Source organism: Zeugodacus cucurbitae, chromosome X, assembly GCF_028554725.1.
Source record: "Zeugodacus cucurbitae isolate PBARC_wt_2022May chromosome X, idZeuCucr1.2, whole genome shotgun sequence".
Lineage (NCBI taxonomy): Eukaryota > Metazoa > Arthropoda > Insecta > Diptera > Tephritidae > Zeugodacus > Zeugodacus cucurbitae.
The window spans coordinates 27,822,088-27,838,475 of NC_071672.1; the positions used below are offsets into that span (position 1 = coordinate 27,822,088).

Below are 16,388 nucleotides of genomic sequence, written 5' to 3' on the forward strand. Positions count from 1 at the left end.
ATTTGTATATATGTTTATATGCGAGTATTTATTGAGTGTATATTTTTTTTAAATAGATTCAGTAATATTGATTAGATTTGAATAGTTATTATTAAATGAGTAAACACCTCGTGTCTTCGTTAGCATTAACAGAACGCCTTGGTAGCTTTGGTATATAGAAATTGACCTGATCTTTTTTGCCCCCAAGCAGCGCCGCCGGGTTAAGGGCTGCGGTATTTAAAGCCTGCGCCGCGTTATTTAATGTCGCTGGATTTAAGGCTGCATTAATCCTAAATAATGCGTATTGTTCACCGTAAATGGAGTACAAATATTTAATCATATTGAAAGGGCAAATACAAATATAAAATAATTAAGTTAAAGTATTAAAAGAAAGAAAAGAGAAATAGGGAGAGAAGAAGAGAAAACACATTAAAAAATTGAGTTAAAAGTAGACAGTGAAAAGAAACATCTGCAATCAATTTTTACTGTTATATACAAACACCAAAGTTATAAAATATTTCCATACATACATACATGTATAAGCTAAGTATAAATTACGTCCCGCAACCTTTGTTAACGGTTACTATTCCTTGTTTTTCGCATAAATGTAATTTAACATTTGAATGTGTATGGTAGATAGACAATCCAATTCGAAATAGGAACATTTTACACACATGATTTTTGAGAGTTTCAAAGAAATGTGGACAACGAATATGACATTGACTTGTTTTTCGGTTTTTGTGGAAAGCGGTGGCATGCGTAAAATAATGAAAAACAAGTAAGGAAGGGCTAAGTTCGGGTGTCATCGAACATTTTATACTCTGTATTTATTTAAATTTATTAATATAACAAACAATTTGACTCACATATTCGGCATATATATAGTATAAAGTCCATTGAAAGTTTGAAAACCCTAATATTAGGTATATGGGAGATAGATCAAGTTATGACCCAAAATTTCTTCAAAATATCTGAGAGACTTAAATATAATTTCGGTAAAAAATTTGTTCGAAGTACTGAGGTCCCTATATTCGATATATAGGGTCTTGAAAACTTATGGACCGATTTCGACATTTTTTAGAAGGGTGATGACACTCTTTATATACAGTATTTATACAAAGTTCTGTTCCGATATCTTCACTATTCTGACCGACTTCAGAGTTCTGGTATATGGGGAGTAGGCGTGGTTGTGAACCGATTTAGACTATTTTCACAATATATCATTGGGACTAGGAAGATATTATGAACCGAATTTCATTGAAATTGGTCGAGTAGTTTCGGAGATATGGTTTTTGACCCATAAGTGGGCGGAACCACGCCCATTAAAATTTTGTATACCATTTTGAGTGCAGCTCTTCTGTACCTTCTTTATAATGAAATTTAAGGTTTCTGTTGGTTTTCCTTACTGAATTAAAGCATTTTTAGTATTTTTCAACATAACCTTTGTATGGGAGGTGGGCGTGGTTGTAATCCGATTTCCTGTATGTACAAAAAACTTAGTAGGGGGTGGGCCACGCCCATTTCCCCAAAAAAATTACATCCACATATGCCCTTTCATAGTGCGATCCTTCATACCAAATTTTACTCCCATAGCTTTATTTATGGCTTAGTTATGGCACTTTATGTGTTTTCGGTTTTCACCATTTTGTGGGCGTGGCAGTGGTCCGATTACGCCCATCTTCGAACTTAACCTTCTTATGGTGCCAAGAAATACGTCTTCCAAGTTTCATCAAGATATCTAAATTTTTACTCAAGTTACAGGTTGCACGGACAGACGGACGGACGATATGGGGTTATATATATATAAATGATCAGGATGACGATTGAAGTTGAAATCCGGATGTCTGTCCGTCTGTCCGTGCAAGCGATGACTTGAGTAAAAATTGAAATATCTTAATGAAACTTGGAACACATATGCCTTGGCACCATAAGGAGGTTGCTTTCGAAGATGGGCAAAATCGGTCCACTACCACGCCCACAAAACGGCGAAAACCAAAAACACATAAAGTGTCATAACTAAGCCATAAATAAAGATATAAAAGTAAATAAAAAAAGGATCGCACTAGGAAGGGGCATATTTGGATGTAATTTTTTTGAGGAAGTGGGCGTGGCCCCGTCCCCCCATCGATTATTTGTATATATCTCGCAAACTAATAAAGCTATATAAACCAAACTTTCTACAGTCGGTTCTCTCCCACCACACACCATGAAAATAGTTGAAATCAGATAATAACCACGCCCACCTCCCATACAAAGGTTAGGTTGAAAATTACTAAAAGTGGGTTAACTCACTTACGAAAAAAGTCTGAAACACTTAATTTTACAGAAGAAATAGCAGAAGGCAGCTGCACTCAGATTTTTTTACAAAATGGAAAATGGGCGTGGCATCGCCCAGTTATGGGTCAAAAACCATATCTCAGGAACTACGCGACAGATTTCAATGAAATTCAGTATATAATATATTCTTTACATCCTGATAACACGGATAAAAAATGGGCGAAATCGGTTTACAACCACGACTACTTTCCTTATAACTCAAATTTGATTTCCATCTTATTCCTTCACTTTATAATATATACATAAGGAACAAATGAAGATAGCGGAATAAAACTTTACAAAAATAGTGTATGTATATCATCTCTGGCTTCATTTGTGATAAAATTGTTGAAAACGGACTATAACTTTTCAAGGCCTCAGATATCGAACATGTTGAACTCAGTGCCTAAGAGTAAATTTTAACCGAAAATATGGGTAATTCTCTCAGCTAATTTAATGTAATCCAGAGGAAATTGTTTTCTTCTAATAGTGTATCTCTGTTCCAAAAATGTTTAAAATCGGGTCATAACATCTCCTAGCTCGCATATACCATATTATAAGTTTTTCAAAAATATCATCTCCTAGCTCCCATATACCTAATTATAGGTTTTTCAAAAATACGGTGGGCTTTATCCCGCATATATGTATTGGTTAATATGTGAGATATCTTAGCAAAATTAAGTGAGCGTATAGTCTTGGATATTGTGCACCTTGCTGGTGTAAACTACTATATATGACGATTTTCGTTATTCTATTAAACTTTATGCCGAATTTATGGGTAAATTTGTGTGTTATGTAAATAAAATTTCTTCAATATATTGCGAGAGTATAAAATGTTCGGTTACATCCGAACTTAGCCCTTCCTTACTTGTTTAACAATTAAATTTTTTAATTTCGTAAAACTAGGCAGAAGGATCAAAAATCGCCTTCCGCCTACTGAAGGTCTTTCAGTGTTGCCGAGAAGTAACAGAAGTTTTCTACTACAAGGGTTACAGTCTGGAGTCTTTGGTAAAAGTTATGATATATAAAATACAGTCATATGTATATAAATACTGAATGATGAATACAAATTTAACTAACAAATATAAAACTTTAGAAAAAATATAAAAAATTAATTTGGTATAATATAATTTAAAATTAAATAAAATATCATTTAAATTTTAATTAAATATGCTTAGATGAACAAATATTATTACGTGAATACTAATGATGACTGTTGAATTTTTTACTGTCTCACGTTATGCCGTAACTGTAGGATTAAGCATTAGAAGCGTACCATTTTTGAACTGCATAGTTAATGAAGTAATCCTAATAACACTTGATCGACATTTTGCGCAAATATTATACATCATATAAGAATGTGTTACACTCTCCCCGCGTTTCCACCAAATAATTGTGCTCTTTCAAAAGAAGACTAATGAAATTCGATAAAAAGCATTACTCATAAACTCAATTACTGATGCCAATGGAACAATGGAATGACAAATGTGATGAAGAATGAGAACACAACGTTATACTACTGACCAAGCCAATTGGTTTAGTAATCTTTTCGACAGTGATCTGTTTGTGGATGTAAGTCATGGATGTCAAACTGTTTAAAAATGTATTTTAGCAAAGTTACAAGTTAAAATACTAGAAATGGACGAGATCAATGTGGATTTGAGAAGAATATAAAGTCCATTTGCCCCGCATACGAAAAAATATGACATAATTAAAAGCTGCGTATTTTACGAAAAGTAATAAAATATTTTATATTTAAATATGTACGGTGTAACTGTAGAGAACCTAATGAGAGTGCTAGTGTCTATACATAATTACAATATATCAAACCTTTCGTTGACAACGAAATCATAGTTTTTGAACTATTATTTTACGCCTTCAGTAATTAAATTATGTTAAGTTTAAGTAAATATAGTTGCATACATATATAGCAATATGCTTTATATTTGTCACATTTGGATTTCTTATTTCTTATAAATAATCTTTTGGGATTGTACTGACACACACCAATTAGACTTTTTAGGAGCACACTTACCCTTTACTATCCCAGCGTTCCTTTTCGAAGCCCTTATGTATGGATTGAGCAATTGATGACTCCATGAGGTCGACGTAACGTACAACTAACGGTGCGAACGTATCACGCAAATGTTGATGGAAGCGCCCATTTCGCAAATTGTCTATAAAAAAATATTGGAGTTATGGCATTTGAAGAAGTAGTCGTATGTTACATTACAATAAAATACTTGAAAACTCCATTAATATTTTAATAACTGCACCTACCGTCTGCACGTAAATAGTCGTTAAGTATTTGAAATAAAGGAAATGAGTCCCAAGTGTCTGGAGACTGCTCGGTAAGTACCCTGTCCATGTCCACGGCGAAGAGCGACCAGAAAATTTCGGCATGCTCCACCAACAAGTCGCTGAACCATGCGAATGCCTAAACAGTGTAGAATTTTTAAATTACGTGAGCAAAAAATACATCACTACTCTTCGACTCCTAGCAAATTCATAAGTACATGCATACATATAACAGGAGCAAAACATTTCCATTGCTATGAAAGTGGAATCTCGCAATTACGTTTAAACAAACTTGTTTATTATTTGCAATATCTCTAATTTTTTTTTAACCAACTGATTATGAAATTTAGCATAATACTTTTTTTTATTTCGTAGGAAATGCGTTGCCACCAAGAACATGTATCTATGCATTGCCTGTACATACGTATTTGAAATGAATGAAAGTCGAAACAAATCAACAGTTTCTATATTTGTAAGTAATGTGATATTTGCATACAATGTAAGTGTATACTTTAATTTGTAATTGCATAACTATTCAACAATATAAGTAATTAAAAGAAAACATATTCGTGCATAACTTGAAGTCATTCAATCAATGATAATTGGATAATGTGATTCGAAGCCTATTTTAATTACCAATAATCAAAGCATAAAATAATTTTCAATTTTATGTTCTTACAATGTACAACAACAGTTTATACAATTCTTAAATGCTAGTCAATAAACTTAACTAAACAAAAAGTGGCTCTAATGACAGTAAAAAAACGTAAAACTCTGTCTCTTTCTATAAATATCCAAATTATACCTGCGTGAGAGCGCCTTAAAATTAATGATCTTTTATAACAATTTGCATTGTCTACAGATCAGACGAAATACGCATTTTTGAGCACTTAAATTGAAAAAAATGCTATTAAAATTATTTAATTATGAGTGTTTAATGTAAATAGTAACCAGTTAAATATATTATTGTGTTAAACATGTGTCAAAACATACGGTTTTCAAAATGTAAGGGATAAATAAAGTGAGTTAAGACGTGTTAATTAGCAATTAATAAATGATTTCAACATTTTCTATTTGAAATTAATTCGCCGAAACTGCAGACCGCAAATAATTTCTTCAAATATATTTAATTTCCATTTCCGTCTATTTATAGTGTTTTGAATTTTATTTATTTGTTGTGATATTTCATCTCAAATCTTTCAAATATCTCTTTTGTAATATTTTTAGCAGTATTTTAATCATGTCGTTCTAGTTTTTCCGGTTTATAGATTTTGAAGTGACATTATTTTTATACCCAAAGGAAATATGTATTTGTATGTACCGATTTTTAGTACCGGCATGATTGGTTTGTGTATTATTAAAATAGTAGTACTTATTAAAAATTATTATTAATTCACTGGCATCTGAGAATAAAATTTTTCAACATTTTAAATTAAAGTTTAAAAATTTAAATTCGACTTCTATTGTCAATTCAAGAGCTCGAGTTACAGAAGTTCGAGTTATGGAAGTTGAACTGTAGCTCAATGTTATATAATGCAAATATAATATACATATAATCCTACATTAACTTCACTATACTTCTGTTGTACATTGTTGTCACAATTAAATGAGTGTGTGTGTATGTGGATAAGGGGGTTGTTGCTAAAAAATTATTTCAACTTTATTTAAAAAATATCTAGTCTAAAAAAACAGAACTTTCAAAATCAACAAACAATATATTTACACGACCACATCACAAAGGATTTGTTCATAAAGTTTTGCATTTTTAAACGCCACAAATGCATAAAGTAATAGCAAATAATAATTTTTAAGACTGAAACTTTTTGACGCTCATTATAGGCGATCAAATCGCGACAAATTATTAGTTCAGTGAAATATAAATCAAACAGTGATAAAGGTGAATAGAAGAACTTTTTTTGGCCGGTACTGATGCTGATGCCCGTCGTTTCCTATTGAAAGGGTCGAGCTACCTTTACAAAAGCTGCCGTATGTGATAGACCGCTACTAAGCACAAACAAAAAATACAATTCCATGGAGTCGTTTGACTAATTTAATTTTTAATTTTAAGAAAAAATTGTTTAATAACCACTATAAATTTCAGTGTGGCATGGAACGGGTCTAACATATGTACATTTTAAATATCTATGTTCCATCACTAAATTCTATGAATGAACTATGGAGAAAATATATAAAAATATAAATAATTATCAGTTTATGTTGAAAATATTGTAAATAAAACTACTTGTAAATATTATACAAAAAAACTGTAACAAAACTTCATGAAAACACAATGAGGAAAAATATAATATAATATAATGAAAAATATTATTAACCGCTAAGAACTTTTTAAATGCCTTTCCTCAAAGCGCTCTCCCTTCTCTGACTAATTTTCTGTCGGGAAGAAGATTTCGGGGCCTGGACCGCCTGCTGTAGCTTTTCACTGTGAAACTCATATTTGCAAAAACATAATTTACACCGTGCACAAAAAATAATTAGCGTACATTTCAAAGCAATGAAAAGGCATACACATTCTGTTTAGAAATATTAAAATATAGTAATGTTTCAACCTATGCATTAACTAGATATACATTCGTACATACATATATATGCGGGTATGTGCAAGACAATATTTAAAAGTAAAATAATTGTAAATGAAATCATGTCGTGACATTTTGTTTGTAGTATAGTGTATTTGTGCAGGTACATATGTGTGTGTAAGCTACTCACAGACCATGGTACAGTAGCCCATTAACTGACTAATTAAGAAAGCTCATGAATGTATTAAAATTTTAAATTTCATAAAAATTATTAGGAAAGCGCAACCATATATTCATTTGCACAGTATATATCGAAATGTCTTTGATCACTGCGGATTAGTGATGAGTGTTATAACAAATGCGTTCACTTTTTGTGAAATGCAGTTCCATTAGGTGAAGTGCGATTGCAATATCAGTTCATTGCTTTGCGGTGTCATCGTAATAGCAATATGAAATGAAAATGATTTAAAAACAGCAATCATTGTACTAAAAGTGATTTAAAAATAGGTAAATCGCTCAACACTACATACTGCGGACAAGCGCTCCGAATTCTCTGACAAAAATATACCTGTGATGTTGTCAGTCGGTCAATTCTCGAGTATAAGCAACATGCAACAATTGTACCGTTAAATATTTATAACGAAAATGTGGTTGGAAATACTATTTTATACTGGCGGGAGTATTTTACTTACAGTTGTACGATTTTCTTTAAAAAGCCAACTACTAGTGCCTAATATTATGGCTACTACTCATAACTCAATTAAACTTGCTTTATATGAGAAAATAACTTATGTATATGTGTCTTCAAAATGGCGGCAAGTTGGCGAGGTACTCTAATGTGCAAACAAAAAAAGGAATTATTCTTCTCATTTATTTTATGTATAATTTATGAGCCTTATAAACTAATACGGGAAAACAGAGGCGGGAAATATTAAAATTCCATTGATGCCACAGCAAAATTCATATTTATTTTATACCATAGTATATTTTTCACCAAAACGCTATACATGAAAAACATAAAGATTGACACAGCTTTATTTTGGCGATTCAAGCATTTATAATATAATATTTCTCGAATAACCCTTATGTGTTTGGTCAAAAAAATTTTTGAAAGCGACAAACGTGGAATATTTATGACCCAATCCCAGCAACAACACACACGCATCTATCGGGTCTACTATTTTATGATATTAAATTTAAATATACATAAATGTATATTATATCCATATTTTGAAATTTTTAGTAACTGGTTCCTGTAATTAATAATAATTCTTTTTAAATCCTTTTTTCGAACTTCGAATCCAAATATTTCGATTTTGGAAGCTAACTTCGAAAATCGGAGAACATAATTATGTTACTTATTACTCAATCTCCTGGAAAAAATTAGTTTCGTCCAATACCCAGAAAAAAATCTATTTTGCCGTATAGTGTAATTAATAATTAATAACTAACAAATAGTCTTGATAAATTTGTAATGCAGATTAATCCCATGTGATATTTTTATTTTTTTACGCCAAATATTTGGTTCCTTGAATTTAACGGAAATAATGTAATATGTTTATGTGTGCATATGGTCGCTCTTACTTCGAGTCGGACTACATTACCGATTACAATGGTAAATTTTGTAAAATAAAAAACCAAAAAATTCGTACTAATACTGGCTTGATAATAAGATATATTGGACGTACTTGTATTAAATAAATTGAAAATACCAAGCTAAATATATATTTATTTAATTAAGCAAACTAACTTAAGAGTATGCACGTTCTTCTTATTGATTGATGCAAATTTAACATATGTACATATGTATGTATGCAATTTTATAAATCGAAACTATGTAAGCACTGTTATAGTTTAATCAAGTTTCTTTCTATGTGATTGGATGCATATTAGAACGAAAACATTAGTTGATTTTATCTACAGGTACATGCCGTTGGTACTGGTGAGGTGTATACTGCATGTGTTGGCATGCAGTATCGAAACGCTGTTGCTCCATCGGCTCCGGGAGCTCCCGATTCCGGTTTCCCAGCATCACTATCGTTGCTGCCGCTACCCATGGCGGCAGACGCTCCTTGCCCGCTCGTACCTTGGGCTCCAACACCTAATGTGGGTGCTTCGCCTGTTTCCTCTTTTGTGCTTTGGCCTTCCTTTTTTTCCTTATTCTTTTTGTCATGCTTTCGTAGCTATAAGGTATATATGTACATTTATATATACATATGTATGCATATGTTTTATTTATATAGATTTACATTATAAACAAAATAAATTAAATATATCTTATGAGTATGTAAAACAAAGGCGCTAACGCTTATTGGCACTTCGTTAATTATACACCCCGGCACCTATTTCGACTTTTTTTTGGTTTACACTTAATTCGTTGACTATTGCCACGCCCACAAAATGGCGTTAACCGGAAAGTACTATAACTAAGCCACAAAGCTTTGAAAATGAAATTTAGTACAGATATATATACAGTCATGTGAAAAATAATAGGGACACATGCTTGAAAATAGGTAAAAAATAAATTTAATAAAATTTAAAAAAATTATCAAAATTGTAACATGCAATTGTTTGCTGGGATGTCGGTGAAGTAAATAACCGTTATCAAAAAAATTTTTGATCATTTTGTGAAGTAAGATCGTTTTTGAGTGTGCGAAATAACAGGGACATGTGTCATGTGTCCCTATTATTTTTCATATGACTGTAAATTTACATTCTGTTGTTTAACATGGGTTCACAACCACACCTTCTTCACATATAGCTCAATTTTGAATTCAATCTGATTCGCTCAATTTGCATTATAAGTAATGTTATATTAATAGTAACCAATGAAGATTTGATTGATATTTTCATACAAATACTGCACTGGAAGCGTAACAACATTCGTGTTGTCGAAATCGAACTACATTTCGCATTTCAAGTACCCGAATATGAAGACTTCAGTGCATATGGATAATTTGTTATCGAAAATATCGGCAAATCTCTTATATATTTGAAAGAAATTCAGAGGAAATTTTTAATACTTTTAATAATGTGCCTCAATGCCAAAAAGGGTAAAATCAGGTCATTACTTCCCGTAGCTCCCATATATCTAATATTATAGTTTTCAAGCATCCAGTGGGCTGGATATATGAGTTAATATGTAAGATATCTTAGCAAAATTAAGTGAGCGCACTCGTATAATCTTGGATATGATGAGTATAAAATGTTCGATAAAGAAACACTCGAACATAGTCATTCCTTCCATGCCTTTATTTATTTATTTTGAAATATCTCTTAATACAAACAAATCAAAAAAGAAACAAGTAAGGAAGGGATAAGTTCGGGTGTAACCGAACATTTTATACTCTCGCAATTTATGTATTTAACTTTATTTATATTATATAATACACAATTTGACCCACATATTCGTCATATATAGTTAATAAAGTCCATTGAAAGTTGGAAACCATAATATTCAGTTAGAAGCACCGAGGTCCTCGTGTTCGATATATGGGGCCTTAAAAACCTATGACCCGATTTCGGCGATTTTTAAAATGGGGCTGCCACACTATAAACATAGTATTTGTGCAAAGTTCTGCATCGATATCTTCACTAGTGCTTACTTTATATATTGTAAAGTAAACGATTTAAATCGTCTTCAAAGTTCTGGTATATAAGAAGTAGGCGTGGTTGTGAATCGATTTGGCCTATTTTCACAACATATCATCGGGATGTAAGCAAACTATTACAAACCAAGTTTCATTGAAATCGGTCAAGTAGTTCCTGAGATATGGTTTTTGACCCATAAGTGAGCGCCGCCACGCCCATTTTCCACTTTGTAAAAAAATCTGAAATTTAGTGTTTCTGACGTTTTTCGTTAGTGATTTAACCCACTTTTAGTAATTTTCAACCTAACCTTTGTATGGGAGTTGGGCGTGGTTATTATCCGATTTCTTTCATTTTTGGACTGTATTAAGAAATGGCTAAAAAACGGCTGCAGAAAGTTCTGTTTATATAGCTCTATTGGTTTCCGAAATATATACAAAAATGCTATTTGGGGGCGGGGCCACGCCCACCACCCCAAAAAATTACACCCAAATATGCCCCTTCATAGTGCAACCCTTCATATCAAACTTTATTTCCATAGCTTTATTTATGGCTTAGTTATGGCACTTTATGTGTTTTCGGTTTTCGCCATTTTGTGGGCGTGGCAGTGGTCCGATTTTGCTCATTTTCGAAAGCAACTTTCCTATGGTGCCAAAAAATTAGTGTGCCAAGTTTTATTAAGATATCTTAATTTTTACTCAAGTTACAGCTTGCACAGACGGACGGACAGACAGACATTCGGATTTGAACTCCACTCTTCACCCTGATCACTTTGGTCTGTATAACCCTATATCTAACTCGTTTAGTTTTGGGTGTTACAAACAACCGTTATGTGTACAAAACTATAATACTCTCTACCAACTTTGTTGCGACAGCATAAAAAAACAGTGTTTTTTAATGCAAAACATATTCAGTTTGATTATCATAACAACAAATAAATGCACAACAACTAAATTACTCCAAAAATAAAAAATAAAAGCAAACAAAAACAAGAGAAGAGTTACTTAGAAGTTCGGTCTTCAAAAGTATCTGTAAGGCAATCAAGATTTTTCAGCCAAAAAGGAACACATAACTACAATTATAGGACATTGACTTAACTGGGTTTCACATACTAAAACGAAGAGAGAGATGAAGTAACTTTATATTTATTCAATAAATGCCCACATATTGGACGTATCAACAAAAAAAAGGTAGGAATTCCAAAAGAAACCAAGTAAGGAAGGGCTAAGTTCGGGTGTAACCGAACATTTTATACTCTCGCAATTTAATTATTTAACTTTATTAATATAATGCACAATTTGACCCACATATTCGTCATATATATTGTATAAAGTCCATTGAAAGTTGGAAACCCTAATATTAGGGTAGACGCACCAAGGTGCTAATGTTCGCTATATGATGCCTTGAAAACCTGTGGTCCGATTTCGGCGATTTTTAGAATGGGGCTGCCACACTATAAACGTAATATTTGTGCAAAGTTCTGCATCGATATCTTCACTAGTGCTTACTTTATATATTGTAAAGTAAACGATTTAGATCGTCTTTAAAGTTCTGATATAGGTGGTTGTGAAGCGATTTGGCCTATTTCCACAACATATCATTGGGATGTAAGGAAACTATTACAAACCAAGTTTCATTGAAACCGGTCAAGTAGTTCCTGAGATATGGTTTTTGACCCATAAGTGGGCGACGCCACGCCCATTTTCCATTTGGTAAAAAAATCTGAGTGTAGCTTTCGTCTGCCATTTCTTATGTGAAATTTAGTGTTTCCGACGATTTTCGTTAGTGAGTTAACCCACTTTTAGTAATTTTCAACCTAACTTTTGTATGGGAGGCGGGCGTGGTTATGATCCGACTTATTTCATTTTTGGACCGTATTAGGAAGTGGCTAAAAAAACGACTGCAGAAAGTAACCGTTAACAAAGGTTGCGGGACGTAATTTATACTTAGCTTATACATGTATGTATGTATGGAAATATTTTATAACTTTTGTAAAATCCAAAAACAGACATAAATTCACTTTTTTATATCGGGTAGTTCTTCCTTTCGTCGAACTACTTCTTTTAAACGAGCCGGAATTTTAATCCTGATATATTAACAGGAAATTTTCTCCGATTCCAAGATTGTCTGCGCTAGTTTCGTAAGTTTCTCTTTGAAATGGCAATATAATGTATGTGGTCCATGATTTGGCGGATCACTCCCATTTTTATACTCTCGCAACAAAAGTTGCTAAGAGAGTATTATAGTTTTGTTCACATACGGTTGTTTGTAACACCCAAAACTAAACGAGTTAGATATAGGATTATATGTATCAAAATGATCAGGTTGACGAGACGAGTCCGTCCGTCTGTGCAAGCTGTAACTTCAGTAAAAATTAAGATATCTTAATAAAACTTGGCACACTAATTTCTTGGCACCATAGGAAGGTTGCTTTCGAAAATGAGCAAAATCGGACCACTGCCACGCCCACAAAATGGCGAAAACCGAAAACACGTAAAGTGTCATAACTAAGCCATAAATAAAGTTATAAAAGTAAAATTTGGAATAAAGGATCGCACTAGGAAGGGGCATATTTAGATGTAATCTTTTTTGGGGAAGTGGGCGTGGCCCCGCCCCCAATTCGGTTATTTGTATATATCTCGCAAACCAATAAAGTTATATAAACCAAACTTTCTGCAGTCAGTTCTCTTACGTACCCCACCACACACCATGAAATTAGTTGAAATCGGATAATAATCTCAGCAACTACTAATATTAATATTAACTAATATTTCTTGACACCCTGACGACACGTGTGGAAAATGGATGAAATCGGTTCACAACCACGACAACTTCCCATGTAACTCATTTTTGAACTCCATCTTATTCCTTCACTTTATAATATATAGATAAGGAACCAATGAAGTTTGCGAAATAAAACTTTACAAAAATACTGTATATCATCTATGGCTTCACTTATGAAAATATTTTCGAAATCGGACTATAACTTTTCAAAGCCCCGAACATCGAATATGAAGAATTCAGTGCCCAATGGTAATTTTTCACCGAAAATTTCAGTAAATCTCTCAGGTATCTTAATTTAATTAAGAGGAAATATTTTTCTTCTAATAGTGTGTCTCAGTACCAGAAATGGTTAAAATCGGGTTATAACTTCCCCTAGCTCTCATATACCTAATTATAAGATTTTAAAATTGGGTAAAATTGTGTGTTATCTTAATATATAATATATAAATATATCAATAAATTGCGAGAGTATAAAATGTTCGGTTGCACCCGAACTTAGCCTTTCCTTACTTGTTTATCTTCCATTGCCGAAATACACCCCCAAATCATAACTCCTCCACCTCTGTGTTGGCTTTTCCGTGCACAATTATTTTTCTATCACATCCAAAAAAATCAATTTGTTATCATCTGGAAAGATCCATTGTTCCAAATGGATCCTGGCTTTCTTATGTACCTTTTTACAAACTTTAATCTCTTCAATTTATGTTTTAGAAATACATAGTTATATGACCTTTTGCGGGCAACATTTTCTGTAGCCATTGATTTTAACCACGCCTAAAAACTACTAAGAGTGCGTTAATAAAGGATGGTAGAGAAGAGTTCCTAACAGACTTTTATAAAATTGGAAAATAGGCGTGACGTCGCCGACTTTTGAGTCAAATTAGATTTCAAAAAAACTACATCTCAATAAGTATCACGCCTACTCCCAATAAAACAAAATTCTGGAACTCATTTCATTCCTTCACATTACAATATGTGTATGTACATATAAAACAAGCACCAGTGAGGAAATGGGAATACAACTTCGTACAAAAATTACATTGGGGACATGAATATAACTTCTCAAGGCCCCAGATACCGAACGAATAATTCAAATTATTTTACCGAACATACAAAATAATTACGTGTAATATATGTATATAAATATAAATTTTGATGTACACTAAATTATTTTCAAGATATGGAAAGAGATGTTTTCCAGGAGAACTAATGTCTTTTAAATTAAACGACACTGTTGTTGATGAAAATGAAAGTTAAAATTCTCCAAATGATTTTTATATTCTCGCAACAAGAGAGTATTATAGTTTTGTTCACATTGTTTGTGCCACCCAGAAATAAAAGAGTTACTGCCTTCACTAAATAAAAACGGCAGCGGCAAATGACTGTCAAAAAATTCTCACGCCCATACAATTTGTATGGCGCATGCCTAAATAACGCGACGGCGACGCTGAGCGGTTGACATTTTCTATTTTGACAGAGCGTTCCGAAGTAAAATTGGCTGCGAAAAACGAAGTTTCTCTTTTCAATAAAATTTCACAACAACAATTCAAGTAAATATGTATTTGATATTTGGCGTAAATTTGCCGCTTTTATTTAGGGTTGGCGCATCGTCGTTAACGCTGAGCGGAAAAAAAGAGTGCGTGGAGTCCCTACGCGCGGATGAATTTATACTTCTTAGTGATTTTCCAAGAAATGCATATAATTCTGAATGAAAGAAAACTAGCGAGAGACACTTTCTTAAATTCACATTTTATAAATTTATTATGCACATTTTATAAACCAAAGTCCAAATCAATTATCATTTCTGGGTTCTGACAAATTGATATCTGTAATATTTACAATTGGATTATGATAACTAAAATACGATATGAAATGTCTTACATCTATTTTATCTATATTTCTCGCGAATACCGCATCAATGCTCGTTCCTCCTTTTGTCGTAGGATCATTTCTTCCATTGATCATTTCAATTGAAAATTTCTCTCTGCGGAATGCCAGTAATGGTTCAGCTTCTTGCAATCTCCCGCAAGGAGTACCGGTTGCTCGCTATACTCTACTGGTTCTCCGATAATATCTGCAAAAGCTTACGAACCTGCAGTTGCAGTATATCTCTCATCGATATATCTTATCTAAATGAGGAATGAGAATATGCCATTTATCTTGTTCATTGTGATATATAGCAACGCCTGAATTTCTTGTTTCATTTCGTTGAAATCTTACAACGAAAACAAAATTTGGTACGGATACAGGAGGCTCGTTAGATCGTCAAGATGTTTGACTGTTTAAACACTCTATCTGAGAAATCATCAACATGAGCACGAAGACTTTGACAATTGGATGATATTATTGATAAACATTTTCTTGTGCTAAGAAACTCGAATAATTCTTTTTCTAAGCTGACAATTGGATTTCGACGTAATTTTATCATTTCATCTCGCAAAGCGCGACATGACCTGTCATTGCTTCCAATGCTATAATAAAATTTTTTCTGTTTGTTCACTGGGATAATGTAAATTTGGTGGTGGACAAACTTACGTGCACGCATATACAAATGTAAGTTTGTGTGTTTGTTCAATGACATATAAACATGTACATATGTATGTTTTGTAGTACATTTCTTGTAAAATCTTCGTTACCACAACAACAAACAAATGACCGCAAATAGTAATTTTTTGTCACAGACTTGTAATCAGTGTCGCTTTTCCGCAGGCAAAGAGGTCCATGTCCACAACTCATATTATTATGGATTGTTTTCTGTCTTGATTCTTACTACAATCAATTGTAGTACATTAATATTTGCCATCATATATTAGTAGAATATTTAAATACATTTAATTATTTATATTTACTAATAGTAAGTCAATACTATCCAATACATATTTTGCG

The 16,388-nt window shown here is 32.7% G+C and overlaps 1 protein-coding gene across 12 annotated transcripts in view; it reads right to left on the reverse strand.

The window, feature by feature from the left end:
* The window catches only part of LOC105219485 (calcium-dependent secretion activator), a 70,137-nt gene that overhangs the window by 10,817 nt on the left and 42,932 nt on the right, over window positions 1-16,388 (reverse strand). For 8 of the 12 annotated variants that reach the window (XM_011195652.3, XM_011195654.3, XM_029045081.2 and 5 more), the window contains 4 exons: window positions 9,062-9,313; window positions 4,576-4,732; window positions 4,331-4,472; window positions 108-269 (listed from right to left, as the gene is read on the reverse strand). In XM_011195652.3, coding sequence (XP_011193954.1) covers window positions 108-269; window positions 4,331-4,472; window positions 4,576-4,732; window positions 9,062-9,313 — 713 coding nt within the window. The remainder of the gene's footprint in view (window positions 1-107; window positions 270-4,330; window positions 4,473-4,575; window positions 4,733-9,061; window positions 9,314-16,388) is intronic. The other 4 variants (XM_029045084.2, XM_011195657.3, XM_011195655.3 and 1 more) reach the window with 3 other exon arrangements.